Genomic DNA, 15,888 nt, shown 5'->3' on the forward strand with positions numbered 1-15,888 from the left:
CTGGCACTTAGAACAGCTGGCATTCTAAGACACTGTGTGCCAATTTATACTATCCTGTATACACACGTTTCTAATCAGCCTCCCAATTCAACACAGCTCAGCACACAAAGGAAAAGGGGCATTCAGAACAGAAAATAGGAGGCACTTTTTTACACAGAGAATTGTGAGGGTCTGGAACCAACTCCCCAGTAATGTTGTTGAAGCTGTGTGGTGGAATTTTCTGCATACAACCGAGCAGGCACCGGTCCCGTACCGAGAGAACGATTGAGACAGAGACAAGTCGGAGCAAGCCACACTTTATTAGTCTGCAGACTGGAGCATTCAACAGAGTGTCACAGACTCTGCAAGCAACCGCAAAGAAGCTCAAAAATACACTTAGTCAAACAGTTCCTTATATAATCAGTTTTTGCACAGAGTTCATGACTTGTGGTAATTCTTATCTCCCTTATTCAGCTCAAACCAACCTTGTGGTTTTCTTGTTACTGTTGTCTACCGACCTCTCTGATTGGTTGATTTTTTCTAGTTGCTAGGGAGAGAGTGTTTGTGAGGTCCCACAAGGTTGATTCCCCGAACATGAGAATACTAAGTGACTGATGAGAAAAGAGGAATTATCGCTGTCCCAAAATATTATCTTTTGAGACAGTGTCCTTTTTCTCATGTCGCTGACTCATGCACTTCTCGGAAAACAGGGCTGCTGACCCTTGGCAATATTCCAGAATGTTAGTTCAACACTTGTAATTTTAATATTTTGTTAACACCAAACTTCATATAATATCATTATTCAGGTTATACAAGTCACAGAAATCATCAAAACACATTGAATTAAAACTCTTAATAATCAAAACACAGTGAATTAAACTCTTAGTATGATTAGTCTATCATTCTGCTATCACATTAAAACTCATAGTATGATTAGTCTATTTCTGCTATCACATTCCCTCCTTTTGTAAATATTATTACAACTATTGTTAGATAGAATAATTATACAACATCATCATCCATGTCCCTGAAAGGGTCATTATCTTCATTACGCAAGTTCTCAGTAGTAAGCAATGGCATAGTTAGAGCATTATCCAAAATTTTAGTACAAAGCTTTTTCACACAAGTGATTAATATTATTAATGCAATTATCACAACCAGCCCATATATTATCCAGTGAAACAGGTTTGTTCCCCAGAACCCAAATATAGATTGGATCCAGGAGAACGGGTCCCAACCAGTATCATAAGCATGCTCATTGACCAAACGTTCCCGGAGTGTAGACAAATGCTGTACTACTTCGGTTAAATTTGTATCTCCGTCTGGTATGTATGTGCAACAGTGTTCCCCCACTAGGTGGCAGACTCCCCCCTGTTCTGCTAACAACATATCCAATACCATTCGATTTTGCATTACCATAATTCTGATGGCTCTTATCTCAGGCTGCATTATCTGGAAACCTTCAGTAGTTAGGTTAGTCAATGTTTCTAGCTCATACGCTACTTTATCAATTTCATGCGCATTTTGACTCACCCCAAACCATGGGAATAATGCCCCCGCTAGTTTATCCCCTTTTCCAGATCTGCGAGAATCAAGAGGAACATCGTTGGGGGAGAAAAACTGACTCCGCTTAACTCTTTTGTGTACCTTATGTGATTCATTCACCTTGAACACTTTCATAGTGGTATTGAGGGTTACGAAAGCACAACACCCGAACCAATGCTTTGGCAGGCTAAGATAAACCGCCTGTCCACATACCCAATAGTGATTCATGAACGTTCCTGCCCCATTCTCACCAGGGCCCAATTTTATGGGATAGGCTTGTATTAAAGTATCACCAATTTGAAGGGAATCACTCATCTTCGTTTTCTTTAGGAGATCAGTGGTTGACTGTTTTACGTAATGTACGTAAGTTACACAGTTTGACAAACCCATATATCTACCTTCAGCTATGTTCCCCCTACACCAGCAGAGCGTTCTGTTGGTGAAGGGAGCAGTTCTTGGCATCACTTGGGCCATTGGAGTGGGCTGTGGTGTCTTTCTACTTATCAATTTATCACACCAACTAATATGTATCAAGAGACTACTGTTGTCATAGCAACTTGTATCAAGTGTGGGGTCGAACATAGACAATAGGCTTTTTGAGTTATCGGAACCGGAGGAGAGGCAGGATGAGGTTATGCTATGCACAATCAATTTACAATTATCGCGGTCTGATCCTCCTTCTGCAGTAACAGTTACGACGGCCATAGCAGGGCCCAATACACTGGTTGGGACTTCCACAGGATATAAGGGAAAAGGCTCCTCCGCTGAGTGAGACATAATGGAGCATACATAACAGGGTTCAGTAATGTTCAACGTGTTCCGTACAGAGTGATTAAGCATAGCCCACCACCCATTGTCGGCATGTTTCCTGCCATGTTCATTGCTCCAAACATGGAGTGTCCTTTTTGTTCTGTTCATCCCAGGTTGGCTATCAGTACCGTTAATACTGTGGCTACTGTCTCCCGGGAGTTCAGTTATCATGAAAATAAGGAGTACACACAGAATGCCACTGAGCAAAGACACAGTCATGAGTCGAAAACCCCAATCATTCCAGGGCCACGGTCTGTGTGGTCGGGGCTCCAATAGCCGGTACATCCTCAGGATCGTGGGGTACCTTCCTGCAATGGCTGGCGTGTATCCACGTTGGTCTTTCTGCAACCTTGACTGCCGTTGGTGTTGTTAGTAGCACCTGGAACGGGCCTCCCCAGCGCTGTTGGTGCCAGTACCTTCTCCGGAGGTCCTTGATCACTACCCAGTCCCCGGGGCGAATGCTGTGTCCGGGTCCTTCAGCTGGATCCGGCAGGGCAGCTCGCACCCTAAAGAAGAAATCCTTAAGCACATTGTTAAGCGCAACACAGTAATTTACCATTTCGTCGTCACATCCCTGGAGCGTCAGCTGATGCCTGGTAAAAGGTAAGTGATTAGGCATACACATTACTCTTCCTGTCAAAACCTCATGTGGACTCAGACCATGTGCAGCATGAGAGCGTCCCCTCATGTACATCAAAGCCAGAGGGAGAACGGTGCCCCAGGCCAACCCAGTTTCAGCACAAAGTTTAGTCAGCTTGCTTTTTAATGTTTGGTTAGCTCTCTCTACAGCGCCCCCGCTTTGTGGACGGTAGGCACAGTGTCTCTTTAAGTCAATGTGGAAGGAGTCCCCGAGGCAATCAATGATTTCGTTCACAAAATGTGAGCCGTTGTCTGAGCTCAACTTCATTGGTACCCCGTAGCGAGGTATTATTTCTTTGATCAACACACGAGCTACTGCTAGAGCAGAAGCATGTTTTACAGGGAATGCCTCCACCCACCTTGAGAACATATCAATGAGAACCAGACAATACTTCTTCCCTTGCCAGGGTGTCAATTCAATAAAATCCATCATCACGTGATCAAAAGGCTGACTAGGTTTTGGATGGGCTGCCATGGGGACACCAGTCCCTTTCCCCATGTTGTTTTGCATACATATTACACACTTCGAACAGTACTGTTCAGCAAAAGCAGTAAACCCCAAACAATACCAGAATTTATATACATAATTTACCACCCCTCCTTTTGACACGTGGTCAAGGCCGTGTGCCCATTTACACATTAGGGGATAACAGGCTCTGGGTAGTATAGGCTTCCCGTTTGGCCCCAGCCAGAGCCCGGCCTCTATTCTACCCCCCTCCTTCTTCCACTTTCTTTTCTCCTTCTCATCTGCCGAAGCCTGGAGATCTATAATATCCTGTAAAGAGAAAGACTGATCAACAACAGATGAGTTACACAGATACACAGATTCGCCCGGATCGCCAGATTGTGCAGCAGCCTTTGCTGCGGCATCTGCCCGTGCGTTTCCTAGGGAAACAATGTCAGTGGAGTTAGTGTGCGCTGCGCATTTTACCACGGCTATTTCCCTAGGTCGTTGTATAGCTTCCAGGAGGTTTTTTACCAATTCACCATTGTTAATCGGCTTGCCTGAGGCTGTAAGGAAGTCCCGTAGTTTCCACAAGGCCCCATAATCATGTACGACTCCAAAGGCATAACGGCTGTCAGTGTAGATAGTCACTGTCTGTTCTTCAGAGAGGAGGCACGCCCTGGTGAGTGCCACTAGTTCAGCAGCCTGAGCAGACCAATGGGAGGGCAGCCTTTTTGCTTCTATAGTACAACTGTCAGTTACCACTGCGTAGGCCACCAGCCCTTCTCCCTTGTTATTCCGCTGTGCAGATCCATCAACATAGAGAACAAGGTCAGGGTTCTCTAAAGGCTCATCTCTTAGATCTGGTCTTGGTGTGCACGCGATTTCTATTATTTGCTGACAATCATGAGGTTCCCCATCGTCACTATTTGGCAATAATGTGGCAGGATTTAGATTGGTACACCTTTGAATGGTTACATTTGGCATAGTTAGTAACACGTTTTGATAGTGTAGGAGCCGGGCTGGAGTTAAATGTGCGGTTTTGCATTGATTTAATAGAGCGGAGACCGCATGGGGGACCTGCACTATCAATTCTGACATTTGCACTAAATCTACACAACAGCTAACCGCTTCCGACGCAGCAGCCACAGCTCGAATGCAGGCAACCTTGCCTCTAACCACAGAATCCATGCGCTTTGAATAATACCCCACCGGTCGCTGTTTATCCCCATGTCTCTGAGTGAGCACAGCTGACATAAATCCGTCCTTTTCAGACACATACAAGTTAAAGGGTTTTTCGTGGTTAGGGATCCCTAGGCAGGGGTTTGCAGTCAGTCCTTGTTTCAGTTCTTCAAATGCCTGTAAACTGTCAGTAGTCCAAGTAATTGCGTCAGTCATTTTCATTTGGTTAGTATGTATCAAATCCTGCAAAGGCTGTGCCTTAGTGGCATAGTCAAGTATCCAAGCCCTGCAATACCCAGTCATCCCCAGAAACGTCATCATTTGTTTCTTGGTAACCGGCTGCGGTATCTTTAGTATTGCCTCAACTCTGTCTTTACACAGGGACTTCCCCTCAGCAGACAGCAGATGGCCCAGATAAGTTACCTCTCTTTTACAGAGCTGCAGCTTTTGCCTGTTAACTTTGTGCCCCTCTCTTGCAAGAAAACACAACAAAGCCCTAGTATCGATCTCGCTTGCTTCAACGGATTCAGAACACAGCAGTAAATCATCGACGTACTGTATTAACGTACCCCCTCGGGGGGGTATGAATCCTGCTAAATTTGCCTGCATCGCTGCGCTAAACACGGCCGGTGATTCTGTATAGCCCTGTGGCATTCGAGTCCAAGTCCACTGTTTGCCTTCAAATACAAACGCAAACCACTCTTGTGACCCTTTTTCAATTGGAACACTATAAAATGCATTTGCTAAATCAATCACAGAAAACCATTTGGCAGACGGCGGAACACCAGAGAGACAAGTGATCGGGTTAGGTACGATAGGGGTTCTTTGGTGTACTGCCAAATTAATTAGACGTAAATCTTGTACAAATCGCCACTCCCCATTTGCCTTTCTAACTGGGAGGATTGGCGAGTTGCAACGGGCTCCGGTTGCGGGTACTATAGCCCCCCTTTTTACTAATTCCTCATGTAGAGGTCGAATGCCATCAATGGCTTCCCTCCCTAGAGGATATTGTTTTTGTTTGGGTCGATGGGTGCTTTTTGGTTTAACCACCAGGGGCTCACAGTCTTTTATGAGGCCAAAATCATTCTTGCTGGTGGGCCACAGCTGTTGGGGGATGTCCTTCAACCAGTCCGGCTCACCCCCCTCACCCATCATCATTAGGTGTTGAGGATCTGGAGCAGCCGATAATTCAAGCATCACCCGGTGACAAACCCAAGTCCCCCTTTTTAACATCCGGTATGCTTGCCCAGATGGGGAAAACTCGCCTTTTGGCACCGTGACCCAGTCCCCCAGCTGCGACAGTTTGAGCACCCAGGGACCCAAATCCTTCCATGCACACCCAGGTCGCTTTGCAAGTGATACATGTGGAGCGCCTGTTTTTACTTCATACACCTTTTGTTGCTCTGAGGTTAAGATAATTGAGAGTGCGGCAAAATCTTCCGACCAATATAGATATTGCGTTTCTAAATATTCTACATATGCTGGGGTGGTTTCAGTGGTTTCAAACCACGTATTTTCAAATTCAAAATCCCTTTGTCCATTTGAATAGAGTGCAGTACAGTGCATTCGTGACGCAGGCATTCTCTCTGGCTCGTGTCCCCATATCTCAACAGTGAGCTGTTCTAGCTGTGCAGTTCGCTTCCCTGGCAACAAATCCCATGCATAAAGCCAATCAGATTGGTGAGTGCAATCTGTGTACATTATAGGTATGTCAACAATAATACCTCCTGGGTTACACTCTATCTTTATGCAGAGGGCTGTCAGTAAATCTCTACCACACAGGTTCACTGGACATAATTGGGAGCATATGAATGAATGCGTCACAACCTTTTTATTGCATTTGACATTGACTGGCTTCGTGAGCACTTCCCTATTAGCTTGGCCTGAGGCTCCTATTGTTAGTACAGAGTCGTCAGACAATGCCAAATGCGGTGCATCTTCCTTTTTTATTACTGATCTTGCAGCTCCTGTATCTATCAAAAAGGTTATTTCTTTACCTTCTACTTCTAATACTACTTCTGGGCTTGTCTGTTTTTTAAACATTAAAGGGCATATTAACTGTGTTTGGCTATCCTGTAATTGTCTCCCTGCCGTTCCTGCCCTATGTCAATTCTGTTTGTTTCCCTCAGTCCCCTGAGGGCAATCTCTTGCCCTATGTCCTAACTTTCCACAAGTAAAACATTCACCGTTATTGTAACCTTGACCCACTGGGCCCCTACCTTGCCATGGCTGCTGTCCCTTTCCACCTCCTCGTCTGCCCGCCCCTCTTCCTCTTTGTCCGCCTGCTTGTGCTTGATAGTACTGTAATTGCACTCCTTGTAGTTTCTTCTGTTCCTTTTCTTTTTCTTCTTTCTTTTTCTGTACTTTTGCCAGTTGTTGTCGGTTTTGATGCACGATGTGCGTTAAAAGGTGTTCCAACTCTCTTGTTTCCCAGCCAATACAGGACTGGGCTACAGATCCTCTGAGATCGGGTTTAATACCATTCATGATAACAGTTTTCAGCATTTCATTAAAGTGGGCATCTGTTGGTTTTAGTCCACTGTGATCTCGATAACATTTTAACAAACGGGCATAGTAATCATCCCATGATTCGTCGTTCCCTTGTTTGCAATTATGTATCATAGTCCAGTCTGGTAATACGGGCCATTTTTTTATGATCCGCTCTAACAGTTCTTTTAATTGTCGATCATATGCCCCGTCATTAGGGCCATCTGGGTACAACAATCTTGTATCAAAAGTCCCGCTAACAGCCGGCCAGTCCAATCCCAGTTTGCGGCGCAACACCTGCCCTATTTCAGCTGCGCTAGGTCGGTACATTTGAACCAGTGCCTGTACCTGGGTTTCAAACTGACCAGAGTCTTTGCGATGGTCTGGCAAGTCTTTTGCTATTTCCTTCATTTCCCCCACATCCCAGTCTCTTTGTACAGAAATAGTTGGGGTCCAGTTCCCTGCCCCTCCATCTCCTTGTGGTGGTCTGGGCTGTGGGTTAGGATAGGTTACTAAAGGAAACGCCTCGACCTCTTTTTTTTCCTTCTTCTTTTCTTTCGATCTTGTCTTGATTGGTGACGGTTTCTCTTCCTCCTTGCTGGGGCTGGTCGGAGTTGAGGATTCGCCTTCTGATCTGGAACTGGTCGTCACAGTACTACTTGATTCCTCAGACTCACTCTCACTCTCTTCTCGGTGTTCAGGCAGGGGCGGTGCAGAGGGGGAAGTGTGGCTGCAATAGGGAGGGGGTGCCAGGCGTTCTAGCTTCTTGTTCCTACTTGTTTTCTTATCCTGCACTGTCTGCATCATAAGCTCCTTTTTCCCTTTGTCCTGTTTTTCTAACTCCTCCTCCGCCATTCTCTCCCATTTTCTAAAGCTCTCCCAATCTATCCTCCCCTTTCTCTTTTTCTTTCGTTTCTCCCACTGTTGTAACTCATTCTTGCAAGTGGCTAACTTAGTTACACTCAATGTTCCTCCCAAGGGGAAGCTGGATTTAGCGTACCATAAGTCACTCTGTCCCAGGGGACCTGATCCCCATCTGTCATGTAATTTTTTCTGACATCCTGTCAGACTTTTACAGTCGACATTGGTCGCCCTACTCTTTGCCGCACCCATTATCTCACCTACAGATCCTACTATTTTCAGACACGCACTTTCTAATTTTATATTGTTTTGCCAAACTGTAAACCCTCCAATTTTAACACAAATTGCACACTTACTGTAATATTTTTTTTTAGGAAATGAATCTACTATTCGTCCGGTCCACTGACATGAACTTTTTCCTATGGTTAGTTTATACAGTATACACTTAAACACCTGGACCTCAGTCCTCTGCCAAATATTCTCTATACTATACGTATTCTTCTTACACTTTACTACGTTATATCCTGACATATACCCAACAGCCACACACACAAATGCTCGAGCGTGGCCACAGGAGAGAGAAAGAGAGAAAAAAGAAAGAAAAGAGATTACACGAGATTACTTCACAATACACAACAAGTTATTCACAACTCACAGTAAGACGTCTATTCAATTTGGTTCCTTTCCCTGTACTAGTACAAGCCACTGTGGCTTTCTACGTTAGATCACAACCTGCGCATCCCGTGCAGTGCTATGACAGTTCTCTCATAATCTGTCTCACCGTCGTGGGGGTTAGTGATCACAGCCTCACAGTGCTCCGACTACTTGGTCTCCTGTGTAGCGCCAGCAACAGTTTCCGTAAACTGCTCTGCTCACAGGGTCAGCCTTGTAGTTCTCTGGGGTCTGCCCTGACTACTTGGTCTCCTGTGTATCGCACAGGGTCAGCCTTGTAGTTCTCTGGGGGGCCTGCCCTGACTACTTGGTCTCCCGTGTTTCACACGGGGTCAGCCTTGTAGTTCTCTGGGGTATTTCCTAATCAAATCGCTGGTCCAGATTGTCTCTACTCACCGCCTCAGCAGGGCTGTTTTGTTCGGGATCCTTTATCCGCCTCACTGACGCCCCCAGCCAGATTTGGAGCGGACTCCGCCAACCCTCTCAGTTGCGGGCGTCCTGACCCAAGTTTAAGGATTAGGTCTCACCGGTGATTTACTCCGTTTCCCGGGACGATCAGCGGACGGAGTTTAGGATCCCATCCTCGTCGCCATATATGTGGTGGAATTTTCTGCATACAACCGAGCAGGCACCGGTCCCGTACCGAGAGAACGATTGAGACAGAGACAAGTCGGAGCAAGCCACACTTTATTAGTCTGCAGACTGGAGCATTCAACAGAGTGTCACAGACTCTGCAAGCAACCGCAAAGAAGCTCAAAAATACACTTAGTCAAACAGTTCCTTATATAATCAGTTTTTGCACAGAGTTCATGACTTGTGGTAATTCTTATCTCCCTTATTCAGCTCAAACCAACCTTGTGGTTTTCTTGTTACTGTTGTCTACCGACCTCTCTGATTGGTTGATTTTTTCTAGTTGCTAGGGAGAGAGTGTTTGTGAGGTCCCACAAGGTTGATTCCCCGAACATGAGAATACTAAGTGACTGATGAGAAAAGAGGAATTATCGCTGTCCCAAAATATTATCTTTTGAGACAGTGTCCTTTTTCTCATGTCGCTGACTCATGCACTTCTCGGAAAACAGGGCTGCTGACCCTTGGCAATATTCCAGAATGTTAGTTCAACACTTGTAATTTTAATATTTTGTTAACACCAAACTTCATATAATATCATTATTCAGGTTATACAAGTCACAGAAATCATCAAAACACATTGAATTAAAACTCTTAATAATCAAAACACAGTGAATTAAACTCTTAGTATGATTAGTCTATCATTCTGCTATCACATTAAAACTCATAGTATGATTAGTCTATTTCTGCTATCACAGCTGACACCCTGGGATCCTTCAAGAAGCTGCTTGATGAGATTCTGGGATCAATAAGCTACTAACAACCAAACGAGCAAGATGGGCTGAATGGCCTCCTCTCGTTTGTAAACTTTCTTATGTTCTTATGTTCTTATGAATCTAAATTACAATTTTTAAGTGCAGTCTGGTCACTAGCAATCAACAATTTAAACTATCAAATTAACTGTAATTCACTTACCTATTTCAATGTTGTTTCAGCCAGTGACTGGAAACACACGTATATCTTCAGTTATATTCACAAACCAGCTTAGTTTTTTGAGTGAAAAGTGTATGTGGCAGAGATGCACGGCTCTTTGATAGAACCAGCTTCATTTCTTTGAGGTTTCCCCACTGATGATGGGAATGAGAATGCAAAGATGGGAGCCCAGCTAACAAGGTTTAAGTTTTTTACAGCTATCAAGCTTTTAAAGACTGTCACCCACACCTGTGATGTGCACACCTGTGGATTTGACAGACTCACTGAGAGCAGAACCTGACCCAAGTCACTCCTGCTGGAAGCAGGACGATCTTTGGGATACAAATTGAACATCTGTGAAACTGCAACACTGTTAAAATATTGTAACAACTGTACTGTGTTTTAAAGAATATAAAGCCAGCAGAAATACTATTGCAGAAAATTATGAGCAGGATAACATGATTCGAACTAAGAAACAGAGCAGACAATTACCTAATGTTAGAAATACGTTTGTCTGTGTTAACCTTGAGAGGAAGAGGCAAATTAGTTCTTGGAAACTGGCCAGGCTTAAGACATGAGCCTTTCTTATCTGAGAGCTACCGGTGCCAAGGACTGTAACCTTGGGAGAAAACGCAGAAATTAGGACCTTATTTAATTAACCTGGAAATGTGTTTGCGGTGGAAATTCCTTATCAGAAAAACATCTTTTAAACTAAGCACAGAAACTTTTATAAGTATTCCAATCTAATTGAAATGGGATACAAGTGTAAAATGTTTTACTGTAATAGAAAAACTGATCAGTTTAAAAATGAGACCATTCAGTGCATGTGCACTGATTGAAAACCATTGGTAGATGCATGAAGCTTTTCCTTATCAGTAGATTAACTGCGGGATACCCGTCTGCCCTACCTGACTGAGTGAAGCAGTATTCAAAGTATTCACATTCAAAGTTGGTTTGCTGGTCAGCCATGTCTCCCATTGTAGATGAAATGAAACCCGTTTATTAAAAAAACATACTGAGAAGTGGGTTTTTACTGTAAAGAAGGAAATACAGTTTAGACCAAGGCTGGAATAATTAAACAGAGCTGGTGTGATATATTAAAAACATCTCTCTATATATACTTGTATTTTAATAAGTAATGGTACCAGAAAATATGTTATAGTCTGAGGATTACCTCATATATTTTAGAGATTAGAAAGGTAGATACATGAGATCATATCCAATTAATTTTATCTTTATTCACTTAAGGATAAGAGCTGCCAAAACAGACCAAATGTTTAGATTTAATGAAGTCTTGATGCATAGAGCTGAGGAAAAGTTCTATAAAAGTCAAGGCAAGACTCCAGTAAATCATCATTCAGCTTGGTAACACAAGCTGTTTGGTCCATTTTCTGAAGATCTCTGAAAAAGCTGGTTGCTATTTGGTCGTATTCCGAACCCTCTGCTTTCGAAGACAGCTCTTGGCTATACTTATATCCTACACAAAACTTCCATATATTGGGAGGTAAGCATAATCTTAAATTTATATCTCACTTGCTATTGCTATTACAGCATTTCTATAAGGGATAGAAATTATATTTTAGCTTTAGAGAGTGACATATTAGATGCTTTATGATTTTAGTGATGGCCATTTATTAATGTTTTGCATGTCTAGCCCAAGGGCAAAATATGTTATAACCATAATTGTCAGAACTATTAACATTGTTAAATTTGTAAAGGTACTGCATCACCTAGACTGCCTATTAGTTAGGCTCTGACGTGGTCTGTAACCACTTGATCCATTTTTAAGCATTTAATAAACCAAAGGAGAACTAATAATGCTCTGAATCACTGAAACGTTCATTACACTGCAAGCCAGTACACAAACTATGCACTTTAGGGTTAGAGCTATCTATATATCTCTCTGATCAAGACCCAAACTAGTGCTTGAAGTGACAATTTGCAGTGTGACCACCGGTAAGTGTTGGAGGCCAGACTCTGAGGAGAAGCACTGTCCTAGACCACAATCAACAAAACGTTTCTGTACTACACAATCAATCAATGCAAAGAATGTGTAAAATCCATTGAGTGGTGTTTTCTGTTTCTTAAACCAAATGTTTGTACTCTCCACACTGCATATGACATACTGTATATTATGTACCCCCACCCACCAACAATTTTTTCTCATATCATAGATACACTCGCACCAAAGATGGTGGACTAAACAATTAAGCAAATTAAATAAATCACATTTATCACAGACTTAACGGTGAAACTATAAGAAGCTAAGTCAAGCAGACAAGCATTTCAGCTAGTGCCTTCATCAGTGTTATTGAAACAAAACTGAGTCAAGCAGACAAACGTTTTAGCTAGTGCCTTCATCAGTGTTATTGAAACAAAACTGAGTCAAGCAGACAAACGTTTTAGCTAGCTGTCACATTCTGCAATGATTCACTCAACACATCGCTGAGAACACGAACGTGGCCATTCCTATACTACCACATGTCTCCATAGACTCCTTTATATAACACGCCCAGCACCCTCTAGGGCATATTAATAGTATTGCAATTTCTAATATCCTTTGTCACACGGCTGGCTGAGTGATTACGTCAGACCCAGGAAAGGAAACACACACAGGACGGTGAAATGATGAAAGCGCTTGCTTGCGCCGGTTTATTGTAAATAAAAAGGTTGTACAAAACAGAAAACACAGACTGAAGAAACAAAACGGCGCGTTGGCCAAAGTAAATAGACAAACAAAACGGATTAACACTAAACAAACAGTGGACTAACAGACAAACAAACACGGTGAGTCCGAACAAACACACAAGTATCGTGCTGGTCCTTCCAGCACGAAATAGCAATTGTATGCTTTAATTTAATTTACTTTACTTTTTATTCTCTCCTCTCCACACCCGTTCTCCACTCACCGAACACACAACCCCGAGTGAGTGAAATGTGCATCTATATATACTGTTGTGCCGGGATTCAATTACTAATTAATTATTCACTTGAATCCCAGCACGTGAATTAATTATGTGCAACCTCGTGCTCACATATTAAATATTGAAGTGATGTGCCATCCTCGTGCCTAAATACAATTATACATTTTAAATAACTCGTGCTGCACACACCCATTTATATCCCGTGCAGCCATCTCTATACACCAACATTAACACACCACACGCAACATACAACACAGAAATGCACACAGGGGCGGGGCACATTGCCACATCCTTACATCTCCCCCTTAAGAAAACAATCTGTTTGTCTTAATTAGCCTAATTGTCCCAGAAATTGTCTTTTATTATTATTAATTTTTAAATACATATTATTAAACTTCCTTTTAACCAACTAGTATTAACTACAGTACTTTACTCAACTTATTTACATTTCATTGTTCTTTTTCCCAATTCAAACCAGGATAGACTGCCTTCCTTTGTAGAATATTAGACAAAGTGCTATTCTAACCTCATGTGGTCTGAACTCTTTTTTTCTATGACCCTTTAATTCTCACTGGCTTCCAAACAATTCTACCAGACAGTTTCTGGTTTCTTCTTATATATATATATTGTGAAGGGTTTTAGTCCTTCGGGTTCTTTTTCAGCACTTTAAATGACCCAGCCACACACAAGACTTGATTTTTAAAAGCGCTGTTGCGCTATTTTTTTAATAGTCACAAAAACCAAAATAAACAAAACAAACACTTAGCTCTTTTACGAGCACTAACTAACACACAGGTACACCCTGACTACAAGTGGGACAGCTAGGCTGTTTCCCCACCAAACAGTAAATAAAACCACACAGGTTTAATACAACAACCTTTACCTCACAACTGCTAGAAGCAGAGCTCCTCTTTCTGCCTCCTTCTACTCAGCAGCCTGACTGCTCTCCTTATAAACCCTGCACCTGGCTCTAATTTACAATCATAGCCAGGTGCAGGTGATAATTAACAATAAAACAATTAACAGAAAAACCAATTAAACAATAAACAAATTAACAAAATGTGCATACGCACATGTTTTCTTCAGGGAGGATATTAACCCCCTCCCTGCTGTGTTACAATATATATATATATATATTCAAAAAGGGGGAGAAATAGTAGATTGGTGGTGTACGCAGCACAATTAATAATTCCCACAGTCTGTTTAGGTCCTAGAACATGTGAGTGTTTTAAATGGAACATAAAGCACTGCAGATTTTAAAATACATTATAATGTGCTGGTTGTATCAAAAACCGGGACCCTTAGCGCATCCCTAGGACTGGATTGTGAAACACTGGAAACTATATTCAATATTCTTTATTAAAATAATCAGAATATGGGGGTGTATGGAGTGCCTGTCTTTACCTACTCTTATGAAAACCACAAATACATGTGTTTAAACTGTATCTAGAGAACTAAATACACGTGTTAAAACTGGATCTAGAGAACTAAATACACGTGTTAAAACTGGATCTAGAGAACTAAATACACGTGTTAAAACTGGATCTAGAGAACTAAATACACGTGTTTAAACTGTATCTAGAGAACTAAATACAGATGCAACAGATAGTTAACACGTCTTGATGTTTGTTTTCTAAACAGAAATTAAACTATATAGAGATTATAATTTAAACACACTGAAGTACTGAAAAGCTTTGTGTGAATAGGTGAAGAAAAACTAATCATGTGTATTATATACAAGCCTGATATCGCTGCTCTAGAAAGAGTGCAAAGAAGAGCTACCACAATTATCCCGGGTTTAAAAGGCATGTCGTATGCAGACAGGCTAAAAGAATTGAATCTATTCAGTCTTGAACAAAGAAGACTACGCGGTGATCTGATTCAAACATTCAAAATCCTAAAAGGTATTGACAATGTTGACCCAGGGGACTTTTTTGACCTGAAAAAAGAAACAAGGACCAGGGGTCACAAATGGAGATTAGATGAAGGGGCATTCAGAACAGAGAATAGGAGGCACTTTTTTACACAGAGAATTGTGAGGGCCTGGAACCAACTCCCCAGTAATGTTGTTGAATCTGACACCCTGGGATCCTTCAAGAAGCTGCTTGATGAGATTCTGGGATCAATAAGCTACTAACAACCAAACGAGCAAGATGGGCCGAATGGCCTCCACTCGTTTGTAAACTTTCTTATGTTCTTCTGTTCTGTGTCAGTGTTTAACATATATACACCTGTGACGTGTTTAATCAAGGTTACAAATACAGTAGTCTCTGCATATAGGAACACTTCGGCTTAGGGAACACCCTTGTGGTGAAACTGATTGTTCCCATTGTAAATGCTCCGGCTAAAGGAACAGAAACTCCACTTAAAAGAACACCTTTTTTTGCACTGATAGCGATTCATTCACAATGGATACAGTTGTCATTGCGAGAGTGTCTTGAGGGACACTGATTGGTTTATTAAATCTTTCCAGAACCTCCGGCATATCATTTAATTATTCTGTATTGTGATTTCCACGAGTGCACCTCATCGCTACAACATGGCATGCAAACAAATGACACAATGCACCGCTGTTTCTCTTTCTACACAAAGTTGGAAATCATTCAAGCTCTTGAAAAAAACCTGAATCAGACACACGTCACCAAGCAAGTTGGTGTTTCCCGTTTTGTTGAGTTGCTTCACCATCCTGTTAAATAATGTGCATGTCTTGTAGATTGCTGCTGCATTTTGTAACGTGTGTAGGGGCGCTGTGTTAATTTAGTTTGACAGTTAGTTTATTAACATTAATTTAAACCTAAGTAACAG

At 42.3% G+C, this 15,888-nt stretch overlaps 1 protein-coding gene across 4 annotated transcripts; it reads right to left on the reverse strand.

Annotated features, from left to right (window-relative positions):
* Window positions 1–280: 280 nt before the first annotated feature.
* LOC117398183 (uncharacterized) lies at window positions 281–9,931 on the reverse strand. 4 transcript variants are annotated; one of them, XM_033997160.3, is made up of 2 exons: window positions 6,820–9,931; window positions 281–2,840 (listed from the first exon to the last, which is right to left on the reverse strand). In XM_033997160.3, the coding sequence occupies exons 1-2, from the start codon at window positions 8,477–8,479 to the stop codon at window positions 2,773–2,775; spliced, it is 1,728 nt and encodes a 575-aa protein (XP_033853051.3). In that variant the 5' UTR covers window positions 8,480–9,931; the 3' UTR covers window positions 281–2,772. The 4 variants fall into 4 exon arrangements, with proteins under 4 accessions (XP_033853051.3, XP_034770222.2, XP_034770224.2 ...); XM_034914331.2 differs by having other exon boundaries at window positions 281–3,748; window positions 8,604–9,930; XM_034914333.2 differs by having other exon boundaries at window positions 9,017–9,929.
* Between the last annotated feature and the right edge of the window lie 5,957 nt (window positions 9,932–15,888).

This window comes from Acipenser ruthenus, chromosome 60 (assembly GCF_902713425.1).
Source record: "Acipenser ruthenus chromosome 60, fAciRut3.2 maternal haplotype, whole genome shotgun sequence".
NCBI classification, from domain to species: Eukaryota; Metazoa; Chordata; class Actinopteri; order Acipenseriformes; family Acipenseridae; genus Acipenser; species Acipenser ruthenus.

Coding starts and splice junctions, on each gene's coding strand:
- LOC117398183 (XM_033997159.3), bottom strand. CDS start 6,643: ATGTTTAAAAAACAGACAAGCCCAGAAGTAGTATTAGAAGTAGAAGGT. Junction 2,841..3,565: donor ACGTGTCAAAAGGAGGGGTG/GTAAATTATGTA, acceptor TTTCTTCTTTAG/GGTGCGAGCTGCCCTGCCGG.